We start from the raw sequence: 13,752 nt of genomic DNA, 5'->3' as shown, positions 1-13,752 counted from the left end.
GGACAGGTTTTGACGTTCATAACACAAGAGGAGAAAATGTGGCCTGCTCTCTTCTATTCACAGTAGACACACCCACGCTCTCAAACACACAATCACGAACAGGCACTCAAAGGTAGAGGGAGAGAGAAGAGAATCTCCAATACCCATGCTTGTACCCCAAGGCCACCATAAGCAGGGGAGCAGCTAGCAGAGCAAGCTGTGGTGTTCAAGGTGGTGACAGATTCTTGGCTCTAAGACTAGCAAACTGGCAGCAGTGTTTGGGTGCCTGAGGCAACATATGCCAGAAGGAGGGGTAGGCGTCATCGGTTTGAAGTAAAAGAGAAAGAGGACAGCTCACCGAGTGAACATCTATCCAACTTTGCCTCTCCCATAAACACACACAGTCAGAAAAAAAACATGTTAACAAGAGAAAGACAAGCACCTCAGCTACAGAACAGCACTCCCTCTGTTAAAGTGGATGGTGGCTTAGCTCCATTGTAAATAGAATTAGACGTTAATGTGACTTCACTGATTCCCCAAATCTTCATCTAGATGTTAAATCTAATGTTTATTTTCCAGCCTCATTGCCACTGCCTTGGCTTGGATCCAGCCGTTATTCTTGAGGATGAATAGTTCCATAAAAACTTATCTGAGATCTAAACTTACAATGTCCAGCTCTCAAATTCACCAGCTACAGAGCCATTAATCTACTCTCCAGAACCCAAATGTAATCACATCACTCCTCTGGGTAGAATGCCTAAGTTATTCTCCATTACATAACACAAGTTTTAAATATCCTTAAATATTATAATTTTTTTTTTACCATCTACCCCTTCCCAATGTTTAATGTCATTTTTTAACCACTGACCCCCATTTTCCCTTTAAACTGGGTACACATCCTGAAGGGGTCATGCCTTTGCACTTCCCCACTTGCCCTATGACATTGTGGATCTGTCCTCTCTGCCCAGAAGCTCCTCCTCATCTCTGCCTTCAAATTCAAGCAAAGCCTTTTTCTTCCAAAGCTACCTTTCTTTAGGCAGAGCCAACAAATTTCATCCCCTCTGTTTCTCACCTAACAACTGATTTTTTTTTTTTTACTTTGTTTACATTCCTCCTTACAAAAAGGTTAGCTTAATGTGGGCAGGATTTGAGTTTTTTTCATCTGCATAAGCCTTCTTAATATAGTGTTCAGGTAAGTCCTAAACACTCAATATATTTTCTTCCTGAACAATGTCTCATCTTGCTCCTAACACTTTTCAGAATTGAGTGAAATAAAATGCAGTATCAGATGGGGCGGGGGGTATCCTCATTTATTAATTTAGCCAACAAAGTTTCATTGAGTGCTTGTATCTTATGAGGCACACTGTGCTAGGCCCAGGGGCTGACACAAAAATCTTATGAATACAGCCTAGTTCCTGCCCTCCAATAATTTATGTGCTAACAGGGAAGAAAATGCCCAAATCAAAAGATCCAAATTTGTAATTTATTGAGAGAATAACTGATACCGCAGGATTTGGAAAGAATTTTGAGTACATTACTGAATTAATAATTTCTGAAAGGACAGTTTATACTTCTTTAAAAATGTTTACCTTTTGGGGCACTTGGGTGGCTCAGTCGGTTGAGCATCCAACTTCTGCTCAGGTCACGATCTCCAGCTCAGTGAGTTGGAGCCCCAGGTTGGGCTCTGTGCTGACAGTTCGGAGCCTGGAGCCTGCGTCGGATTCTGCATCTCCCTCTCTCTCTGCCCCTCCCCCACTCATGCTCTGTCTCTTATTCAAAAATGAATAAATGTTAATTTTTTTTTAAAGTTCACGTTTTCAGTATTAAGAAAATCATAGCTAAGATGTTCATGAGGAGTTAAAACCTACCAGTTGGAAAAGGATTTAAACATATTTGGCATTTTTAAATAAATGTGATAAAACACAGATGCAAGGGAGGATACATACTTTATAAAGAGAAAGTACTGTTTTCTAATAAGAAATATTTAAATTAGTTGTCAATTTTTTTTTCTTTTTTAAGTCTATTTATTTATTTTGAGAGAGAGCAAGAGCAGGGGAGGGGAAAAGAGAGAAAGAGAGAGAGAAAGAAAATCCCTAGGAGGCTTAGCAGTCAGAGCAGTGTCCCATGCCCTCGCAAACTGTGACATCACCTGAGCTGAAATCAAGAGTCAGATGCTAAACTGAGCCACACAGGCACCCCAGTTAAGCCAATTCTTAAGAGCCAAAATGTTTGACAGAGAGGGAATTTTCCTCTCAGAGTAGGAAAGCAATGTGGTTAGTTTTATAATCCAATCAGGGAGCTCAGCTGCCTTTTCATGGTGCCAGCCTGTGGGAAGGGGAGTTCTATTGTAACAGCTCTTAACAGAAGGTATAACCCATAGGAACTATAAAGTAAAAGGGCCTCTCACCTGCATATATATTCAAAATGGATAGCTTATCATTTTTAAAAGATTAATCAATAAGAAAATTATTGGGGTGCCAGTGAGGCTCAGTGGGTTAAGCTGCCAACTTCAGCTCAGGTCACGATCTCACAGTTCGTGGGTTCGAGCCCACATTGGGCTCTGGGCTGACAGTTCTGAGTCTGAAGCCTGTTTCAGATTTTGTGTCTCCCTCTCTCTCTTCCCCTACCCCGCTTGTGTTCTCTCTCTCTCTCAAGAATAAACACTAAAACAATTGTTTTTAACGTTTATTTATTTTTGAGACAGAGAGAGACAGAGCATGAATGGGGGAGGGGTAGAGAGAGAGGGAGACACAGAATCAGAAGCAGGCTCGAGGCTCTGGGACCTCAGCCCAGAGCCCGACGCAGGGCTCGAACTCAAAGACCGTGAGATCGTGACCTGAGCTGAAGTCGGACGCTTAACCGACTGAGCCACCCAGGCGCCCCTAAAACACTTGTTTTAAATAAGAAAATCATTAATAGCTAGCCAAGAAAAAAAAAGTGAGAAGTCCTATTCCTGCCCCCAAACAGGAGGGCAGTTAAGAGAGAAGACTTGGGGCGGGGTGTGGCTCAGTCGGTTGAGTCTGACTTCGTCTCAGGTCATGATGTCACAGCTCATGAGTTCGAGCCCTGCCTCGGGCTCTGTGCTGACAGCTCAGAGCCTGGAGCCTGCTTCTGCTTCTGTGTCTCCCTCTCTCTCTGCCCCTAACCCACTCGCATTCTGTCTCTGTCTCTCTCAAAAATAAACATAAAAAAAAATTAAGAGAGACGACTGGACAATAAGAATTTGATCTCTACAAGATCAGATAAAGCAAATGTGTAAAGTCTTAACAATAATGTGTAAATAATGAAATTATTTTCAGAACAACTTCTGACACAGGAGAAGAAATAATAAGGGCTCCCGGTAGCAGAGATCGGGTGAAGTAAATAATGTCGTTACTACCAAGGGTGACTTCCCATCCAGAGATGTAAGTCTCTGGTGTGTAATCCCAAATCAGAGAAGAGTGTCTGGCTGTGATGTCCTGACAATTTAACTCGGTAAGGCTTTTATGCCTTGCTCGAATTATCTATTTTCAATACTATAGGTGAGCAGACACACTGTTGTATGAGAAATGTGATTTTCATTAAAGCAAAAGGTAAGAATTCTTTTCTAAGTCAATAATGTCAAGTAATGAGTGCAATAGTGTCTGATGATCTTGTTTTTCTCTGGATGGCGAAGAAGGTAACTCCAAGATGTGACTAATACACTGGGATAAAATAAAAGGGTGAAGAATCCAGTAGTCCCTTTGGGTTTGAGGGAAGTTATAGTAGGGACCCGAGTATGAGCCGAAAGCACAATAAATCGTTGGCTCAGAATAAGCTGTCAGAGTTTTGCATTTCAGAGGAGGGTATGTTGTCATATGGAATCCTAAGGCCCAAGGTACAACCTATGAGCTGCACTAAGCAAAACTAGGAGTGGTTTGGTGCAGAACAGCAGAAATCTGTATTTCACATTAAGGAGCCCAAGGCAGTGTAGAGCTGGACACTGGGTGCATCATCTACAGGGACCTGGGGCTGGAAAGTGTGACTTCAAGCCAGTAGCTAATACGTTTGAAATGGGAAGAGGAGACATCGAGAGGCTGACAATGCCGGTGAAAGAGAGAGGTCAGTGATGATAAAGCCCTCGGAAGGGTCCGGTTTTACTCAAAAATGGGAAAGTTGTCTTCTGGACCTAGGATAGGTGACTAGGAGAATGCTGGTGCTATGTCCCTATTTGATAGAGACTGGAAGTCAGTGTTCTCAAAATATGGTTTAATTTTGGCTTAAAAAAACCACAAAAGGTTCTGAGCAGTGTAGACTCTGGGAATATAGGGCATTTTGTTCTCAGCGGAAAAGGAGTTTCAGAAAGCACATGGAAAGAATTGCGCAAAACTGAAACAAAAAGATGAGTTAGGGAAAGAATTGCCATGTGATTATTCATTAATTCAAGAGGTATTTAACAAGTAACTTCTATTGCCAGGCATCATTCTAGGCACCAGGGATATAGCAGTAAATGACAGAGAAGGTCTTGGGGCATCAAGAATCTAAATTCCAACTGATTATTTATATGGAACTTTGGAGGAGATAGGCAGTTTATAGACTTTTTTTTTACTTGTCCCTAATTGTTATAACTGTATAAATACTAGTTAAATAAATAGATGAAGAAAGGAATGAAGGAAGGAAGGAAAGAAGGAGGAAAGAAAGAAAGAAAGAAAGATGCTTTTTAGGGAAAATGCTGTCCATAATAGCAGAAATACGAAAGCTAGTTATTTGTATAAGAGAGGAAAACTAGCCAACAGTCTAAAAGATATAATCTAAGAGAGGAGTAAACCAGATGAAGGAAGATGATGGGAAATCTTTAAAAGGCTGGGGTATGAAATTAGCACGCTTTGGGGGATATTCTCACACTAAATATCTATCTATCTATACACACACATACACATATACATATGTGTATATATATAATCACTGTTATACACACATATGTACATACGTATATATGTGTTGATGTGTTGGTAATACTCTAAAATGACATCTTTTCCCATTCTTTAGGGGATATTCTGCATGATCTCGAAATGGCTTTATAAGCCAGTTCTCCACTTCCTCTTCCTCAACCATATAAATAGAACTTTTTAATCTGTGTCCCTGTGACAGAGCATCACTTCTTTCCAGACATGATCTTATTATCACAACTGCAACAAATTAAGCTTTATGATCCCACACACTGTTAAGATTTCCCTGCCCCACAAACATTTTGTTTATACCCTTCTCCCTTTGGAAATTATCATGTTAACGCCAATGCTGTGAAATTAATTAGAAATTGATTACAGGGGTGCCTGGGTGGCTCAGTCAGTTCAGTGTCCAACTTATGGTTTCAGCTCAGGTATGATCTCACAGTTTATGAGTTCGGTCCCCACATTGGGCTTTGTGCTGATGGCTTGGGATTCTCTGACTCCCTTTCTCTCTCTGCCCCTCCCCTGCTTGCGCTCACTCTCTCCCTCCCTCAAAATAAATATTTTTTTTTAAAAAAAGAAATTGATGACATAAGAAACAATAGTTTCTTTTTAGTTGAGTATTATCTTTCTGCTATTGCATAGCAGCTGGACTTATAAAAAGCCAAAGGATGAAACAGATGTTTTGTTTCCAAAGACGACACAAGCATTGCCTCCTCAGGCATATATCCTTGGTGACCTGCCATGCCCTTCCCTTGGCCTGAGTGTTCCAAAGCTGGGTTCCCTTCCAAGTTGAGGCAGCAAGCTTAGGCAGTGGAAGCTGACACGGCTCCTAAAGGCCACCGAGAAACATAGATATTCTGGAAAGAAAAGAAAGGGCTTGCTTTGGGAGGATGTAAAAGTATAATTTTTGGACATAAAAGCACAATTTCTTTTTTCTTTTTCCTGGTGCTCCGCTTCATTTGTTCTGAACTTAACCATTTGCCAAGGTTCACCTCCAGAGATACCAAGAACCTCTGGGACTGGGCGGTACAAAGGACAGGGTACTGTGTAGAGCAAGGCAGGCTGTAGGGGGAGGTGTGCTCATGCTTAGCTTTGGGGAGGCTGGGATAAGGGCCACAGCTGGGGAGTGAAGAAATAGTAAAAGCAAAGCAAGAACAAAGGGGTGCTTCAAGAAACTTTCCTCTGTTACCCATTTCCCCTTCACGGCCACTGGCCTAGATGAAAGCAGGGATGAGTTAACCTCTCTTCAGGGCTGACTCAGAGAGGAGTGGCCAAGTACCTAGGCTGTAATAACGGATTACTCAAAGCAAAACACCCTTACCCCTGAGGTAACTAGTCTTGAGATTCTACCCTGAGAGTTTCACTTGGTCTTTAGAAACCACCTCATACTCAAATCGCATGTGCCTAGATGGAGCCAACGACTTATCTTGTCCACTTACCGCGGCTGCATTTTCGATACCAGTTAGAATAAACAATGCTGAGTAGAAACGGATTTTTAAATTTTTTTTTCAACGTTTATTTATTTTTGGGACAGAGAGAGACAGAGCATGAACGGGGGAGGGGCAGAGAGAGAGGGAGACACAGAATTGGAAACAGGCTCCAGGCTCTGAGCCATCAGCCCAGAGCCCGACGCGGGGCTCGAACTCACGGACCGCGAGATCGTGACCTGGCTGAAGTCGGACCCTTAACCGACTGCGCCACCCAGGTGCCCCTAGAAACGGATTTTTAAATAAAAGTCCTTGGCAGTTGATTCTGTCATGTATCAGAATCATTTAGGAAGTGAAAAACAGAAAATATACATTTTTAAATGTATCACTAACTTAAAAGAGCCCTAAAAGTTCTAGATACGATGACCAATGAAAAAAATTCTTAATGATGGGCAAGCCATACTTATTAGTCTCATGATAAATTGAAAATCACAAGGGCATCATTTTCTCTCAATCAAAACAAGATTCAATCTCTTGACTCTGATAAAAGTTCCAAAATTTAATGATATTTGTAAATAGTTTTCAATAATTTTTATGAAACATTTCTGTTTGAATCTTAACCATCCTTATTTTAGTACCTGCTCTCCAAAACAACATTAAACACCTTTTCTATCATGATTATCCCCGGTTATGTAAACTTATTGGGAAAAATATTTGGGTCATTAAGCACTGCACCAGAGGGCTTAATTTAATCCTTAACTGCAAAGATTTGACACTAGTTATGAGTGAATATCCAGCATATCCAACCGACAACAAGATTTTTCATACAATAGAGAGGTCAGTGTGAATGTGATTATACAACTCTCAATATAGTTTTTACTGAAAAACTGCATAATGAGGGGCACCTGGATGGCTCAGTTGGTTAAGCGGTCATGGCCATGATCTCACAGTTCATGAGTTCAAGCCCCGTGTTGAGCTCTGTGCTGACAGCTCGGAGCCTGGAGCCTGCTTCGAATTCTGTGTCTTCCTCTCTCTCTGCCCCTCCTCCCTTGCTCACATTCTGTCTCTGTCTCTGTCTCTGTCTCTCTCAAAAATAAATAAACATTAAAAAAAAATTAAGAAAAACTGCATAGTGAGCATCTTTCATAGTTGGTATGTAATCTCAATGGATTTGATAAGAAATTTCTTCATGAAGACACAGTAAATCAGACATAAAGAACTTTAAATGTATAAGATAATTGTTAAACAAGTGACATGATTTCACACACATGGGATACAACAGTTATAGAAATACATTTCATGAAAAACTTCAAAGACATTCTAACCCCAAAGCTGAGAAAGAAAATTTAAGAGAATAGAAATACGTGGCAAATGGGAGGGAGTTTTTTTTTTGCTCCCAATTTAATTGCAGCAGTATTCTAGAAAACAATCCTCTTTGAATTTGGGAAGATAACAGTGTTTTCCATGCCTTTGCACTTCATTTTCTGAGGTACATAAAGTAGTAGAATAGGCTTTAACAATATTTTTTGTTTACATATTATCTCTAAAAAGTCAATTATTTTGCTTCATGCCATTTGAAAACTAATTGTACATAACTAATGGAATTTCCTTTTTTTTGACTTGCAACTTGTAGAAAGTAGAAAAGTTGTTGTAAAATTAACTGGAATTGAAAAACTTTCTAAATTGCAATGACTAACCAGATTTGTTTTGAAATGCAGTTGATTATGATTGTGATTTATATCAAGTGTGAAAGATTTTATTATTATTACACTGGTATTAAAACAATGATAGCCCTCCTCACAATCTGTGCCCACAAGCATGTTTGGGTGTTTGTCATTCTGATATTTCAGGCTTATGTATATTCAGGCTACATTTTATAAGCATATTTAGCTGTATCTTTGCTAAAATAATGTACACTGGGAGTGAAATTCAATATCATTATGCCTAACACTTTTGCAATTAACTCATCAATAGTTTGTAACATTTAATATCCAAGAAACACTCTAAGGCTTGGAGAATATACATCATTTTCCTCAGAAACTGGGAGCTGTCCCTTCCCAAGAATGAACGAATTCAAATATCAAATATCATGGGTTTGTAGAAATTCAGAAATAATGAAGTTCAAATGCATTCTGTGCTAGATAAAATCATCACATCCTTGTTGATAACAAAATTTCAGTAACACTAATGACATTTTACATTAAATCTTGAAACATAGCAAAAAAGAGCGATAGTCTATGTATAGCATAAAACAGTTGCAACACATTCTTTTCATAAGAAGTCTCTCATTTGTGTTATTTAGCACATAATGAGGTGAGTAGTTGACCCTTTGTTCCATAAGATTGGCAGGTTTGGGGAACATCTCTTTCTTTACCATTTGTCCTAGTAAGGTAACCACTCTAAATCCAGACCTCTTCGAAGGATTCCTGTATCAACACATTGGAAGCAACCTGCACAGTCAGCTACTCCATTACCACGGTTTCTGGTAGGTACTGGTGGTTTTTTGCTTGTTTTCCTTCCAGGCAATGATCATTCTTAGAAACTGTCTGCTTCCACAAAACAGCCTTTAGTAAGCGTAAGTGACGGTGGAGATTTAAAAAGTTTTAGTTAGGAACTCAAGTCATCCAAGTATCCATAAAGTACACACGTGCTTTAAAACCAGCCTTCTTTGACCCTGCACTTATAACACAGGGGCCACTGTTTTGTAAACCACTATTTCTTTGAGTAGGATGACAGTGAGTGACATTCATCATTGATACTCAACCTCTTCTTTCAGACCTTTGGCCAGGCTGACAGTAGTGATGACGATCGTGCCCGTTGTAGACAGCTGTGCAGTAAAACACTTCACGTGGGCTATTTAGCAGGTGTCAGGTGGGAATTGGAGCAGTGGTTCTCAAATGTTAAGGTGTTTCAGAATCACCTGTAGGGCTTGTTAACACGCGGATTTCTGGCTGCCACCTCCAAAGTTTCTGATTCAGCAGATCTGAGATAGGGTGGAAATGTGCATGCCTAGTAAGTTCTTAGGTGATGCTGATGTTGATGGTTCAGAAACCACATTTTGAGAATCACTGATTTACAGCAAAGGAATCTTGACTTCTGAGTTTGTCCTTAATAGGCGATCATACAACTGCTGCTTCTCTGAGCCTCTTTCTCTCTCCATTTCCCACTCCCTCTGGCTTGCTCTACCTCTCCCAATCCCTCTCTTTCTTAAATGATAAAGAACTAGATATATTACAATCTAAATAACTTAGCTCTTATTCTGAGACACTACTTAGGCATTAAGGCATATTATCAGTATTACTTGAAGTACCCTCAAACTATTTAAAATGCTAGCTCCTATGACAATCAGAAAATTACAACCCTCCTTTCATGCAGCATAATTAAGAAAGTTCTCCAATGTACAAAGGGAAGAAAGGAGAGAGTTATAACATTTCGCTTTTGTTGGATATCTTTCTCATAATTAACAAGTGAATTTCAATAAACCTTGTATGTGAGAGTCGTTTTGGCGTTGAGTAGCAAAAAGCACACGGTCGTCACACACTCTAAAACAGGAAAACAACTTGTGGATAATCTGGCTGTGTTACTTCTTTCAGAAAGCGATGAGTTGGGAAATAGAGATGAACAAGATTATTTGTTACCTTCTATAAAAATCTTTCTTAAATATTGTTCTCCACATCTTGTATTTCAGTAAAATAAGGACACCTGCTATCACATGAGGAGAAGAGCAGCTTTCATGAATATCTTTTACTTTTAATTCAATTTTAAAGTGAATATTTGAATGAGAGAGATTTTGAAGAGGGACAAGTTTAAAATATCCAGTGCTTTGAATTGCAGATCTCACATTTGTACAAAATATGCTGGGCGACTCCTCATTTGGGTGCGAGCTAAGAGCCAGCACTTACATTCTATCCACCTGTTGGTCTACATGGAGTCTGCAGACATAGACTGTGTCACTGAATGAATGGGAAACAGCACAACTCTACTGTGTACGTCCCACGTGGGTTGCTCCGCTGCTCCACCCATGTTCAAATCTGTCCCCCAGAGAAGTTGGCTGCCCTGCAAACTCTATCAACATGTCCCCCTCAGTAACCTAGAGCAATTTTGAAGGCACGTGTACATCCACCCCTACCTCATTCCCTAGCACCTAGCACAGTGGGTGCGCTTCCATAAATATTTGATAAATGTTTATGAAATGTAAATAAACGCAAATATTTACCAAGGAATCTCCATGGCAGTAGTAACTCTCCCATATGGGACCCAGCTGTGGCTTGGTAGTCCTCTACCCCTTTCCTTTGTAAATTGTATTCTTAATCTAATCCTGCAAGGCCAACTGTATCATTTTCATTGGTTAGAAGAATCCTATCTGATTCTCAAATGCTGAAGTCTTTTCTTAGATACGGAGATCATTATGTATCTGTAGTTACTCCAAAATTGTTATTTTAATACAGTCTTACTGGCCATATGTTGAGATGACAAACGTTAGCAATGGTAAGGTTACAGACCTGAGAAAAGTGTGTAAATGGGTGATAAGATTCATGGAAAAAAAGGTTTAATAGTATATATTTTTAGATAGTTTTGAAAGATAGCTTTTGAGAGTTATCTAATATAATATGCTATTTTGTATATAAATATTCTCTCAGATGGCACATCATAATGAGTCTTTTGTGATTTTTTTAAAACTATGAAATCAACTAACATGTCTGTTGTTAATGCAGAGTTAGCAATTGCTACTTCTTTTAGTAAACCAAAGAAAATCATCGGATAACTTTTGGTAATTTTTTGCAATCGATCTGAAGGTGAGAGATTAAAATAACAATTAGAATTAAAAATATTCAAACATTTAATTGACATAAATCATAATACATGAAACTAAAACTGAAATAGCCTGAAATAAATTCAGTTGAAGGTCAGACTTCTACCATGTTTAAATCAAAAGTGGAGAAATTATTTTAAACTGACTTTGTTTTTTATTTCCAAAGAGCAATAGATGAAAATGAAAGAAAGAAAGAAAGAAAGAAAGAAAGAAAGAAAGAAAGAGCCACAAAGTAATTTTAGCTTCAGATCGTTAGGATAATAAAATCTGTGTGTACAGACATTTTTAAAAAAGAATAGTTTTACTCAGATATCCCTGTCATATGAAAGAAGATTCTACCAGTTTTGAAGTGGCCCCGCTCCATTGGCTGTTGGGAGTGTGCTTATGCTGGTGAGGACAACTTGCTCGGAGAGTTTTGATATGTTGTCAAAGTTGCTGATTTGGGTGGTCAAAGACTTCCGGCTCTCTGTGCTGGTCCGGCCCCGGGTGAGCCGGTCCTCCTGGCGATGGTGAACTCCAAGGCAACAGCAAGAAAATGCAGCTTTAAATTCCTCTCGAAACTTTCCTGCCAAATCGGGGAGAATGAAAGGAAAAAGAAATAAGCATAAACATGTTTCAACAAATCCATGAGTAGGGTACAAATAAGCTGCTGCCTTGAGCCAAACTAACAATGAGGTGCAACATTTTGGGAAAAGTGGGAAATAGGAAGAGGAAGTTGTGTTATTAGAAGCTGGGTAGACTCCTGAAACAATAAGGTATTTCCCTAAAATAATGTAACTGCTTTTCATGTGTGATGCTTGGAGTTTGATTTATTCCTTCAGGGTTAAACCTTCTGTATTTGCGAGTGTGGGTTATTTAGATTAACTATAATAAAAGTGATCATTAGTAGGATGTCCAGAGTTATTTAATAACTTCAAAAATGATGAAAGCTGTATTGTATACAGCCATGACTATACAGAAATTATCCCTTTATTGTCCTCTGAAGAAACTGTTCTACTGGCACACTGAGTTCAACAAAGAATCTATAAAAAAATTCTTAAAATATGTAGAAAATTTCTAAAGCTTTATAATTCGGCATAAAGCAGAACAAAAAACTGAAGGAAGTTATTTCTTGCCTTTAAATTACTGACATGAAACTGGAGAAGTATGAAAATGAAATAATCATATTTAAAGGAAAAACGAACAGAACAGCACTGGGAGTCATTAGTGTTCTCTCTGAGACTCAATTACCAAACTGGGTGATTGAGTGACAACACAACAAGGGAAGGTTCAAGGGTGTAGCAAAATAGGAGGCACCAGCCAAGTCCCCAGTGGTTATCAGCACCTCCCCTGCCTCACTCAACCCTCTGACTTTGACTTGGTTCTGTGGCCTTGTCTTCAAATACTTCTCCTTACAACCTCTTAGTGGGTTTTATCTGCTTAGTGCAAGGGTCAGGCCCTTAGTCATTTCCTAACCTCAAGGCAGTGGTTCTTCACTGCTTTCCAAGACAGAGCTCCACATGGCCCCTTAGCTCTTCAAACACAGCACATGAGCAGTGAGTTGTATCTGGTTATCTAAGACCTAATGCCATCTTTATTTTAGAGAGAGGGGTTGGATGTAGAAGGGGAAAGCATGAAAAGGGACAACCGAATACAAAATAAAGCTCACATATACACCACCTGATTCTCTGAAAGATGAAATAAAGCAGGTTTATATACGGTATATGCCATGATCAAGAAAAAAACAACAAGAAAAGTTGCTGAAAAAAATCTAATTGATTGTCTTTTTTTTAACAACCCGTACAACCCACAAGGCTAAAGATGAAGTTGGAAAATACACATTTTTTATTAAGTATGTCATAAAATGAATTGCTTTTTCTTCCACATAAAATGATCATATATTTAGGGATAGCAATGAGAAAGAAATAACCAACTGGATAGAGAAGAAGACAATGTAAAAATGTAACTAATTACAACACAGTTATAGAAGTCATCCAGGAAAAATGTTTGTAAATAAAACAATTAGTTAATTGATTTTTATAATTATGTTGGTTCCATAAACAGAGACAGATTAAATCAATTACAGATGTGAGTGTGTGTGTGTGTGTGTGTGTATGTGTGATTTAGTTTGTGCGTTATTTAGGAGTAATATCATTTTTTGGTGGTCATTGAGAAATCTTGAGATAAACCCAAGAGATGTTACTGATAAGAGAAATGCAAATACAGAAACCTACTTAAAAGTGGAAGGGTTCTAATTCAACCTCAATTAGGCAATCTCAGTGTTGTCAAAGGAAATAATATAGCAAGCCTGTTTTATTTTCAGATAAATTTGTTTTACATTTTGGTAAATCATAAGTTTAATGTATGGCAAGCAAGATTCTGTGTTATTCAGTTCTTACAATTTTCACTTTCCTATTTCAACATTTCTTTTAAATTTTATGGGGAAAATTGCTTACGTGATTTCCTCTGATGAGTTAGGTAAGACGTGCTCCTTCTCATAAGGGGAAGAAAAACTCAAGACAAATTACATCGGGGGAAAAAAATTCTCATTACATGGCACTTGAGCTCTTTACACATTTCAAGAGTGTTCAACACCCTGCTTGTCATTAATCCCTTGCCCTTGGTTAGAATTGTGGTTTGCATG

The 13,752-nt window shown here is 38.9% G+C and overlaps 1 protein-coding gene across 2 annotated transcripts in view; it reads right to left on the bottom strand.

Annotated features, from left to right (window-relative positions):
* Positions 1-7,521: 7,521 nt before the first annotated feature.
* The window catches only part of HCRTR2 (hypocretin receptor 2), a 115,850-nt gene continuing 109,619 nt past the window's right edge, over positions 7,522-13,752 (bottom strand). Inside the window, exons 6-7 of one of the 2 annotated variants that reach the window (XM_043591670.1) lie at positions 11,469-11,694; positions 7,522-9,299 (exon numbers count right to left, since the gene is read on the bottom strand). In XM_043591670.1, the coding sequence (XP_043447605.1) occupies position 9,299; positions 11,469-11,694 (227 nt within the window). In that variant the 3' untranslated portion in view covers positions 7,522-9,298. Of the gene's footprint in view, positions 9,300-11,464; positions 11,695-13,752 lie in introns of those variants that run through there. The other variant, XM_043591671.1, reaches the window with a different exon arrangement.

The sequence above is a fragment of the Prionailurus bengalensis genome, chromosome B2 (genome assembly GCF_016509475.1).
Source record: "Prionailurus bengalensis isolate Pbe53 chromosome B2, Fcat_Pben_1.1_paternal_pri, whole genome shotgun sequence".
Classification (NCBI taxonomy): Eukaryota; Metazoa; Chordata; class Mammalia; order Carnivora; family Felidae; genus Prionailurus; species Prionailurus bengalensis.
Note: the sequence above shows the minus strand (reverse complement) of the source record. Positions and strands in the feature narration are given on the sequence as shown.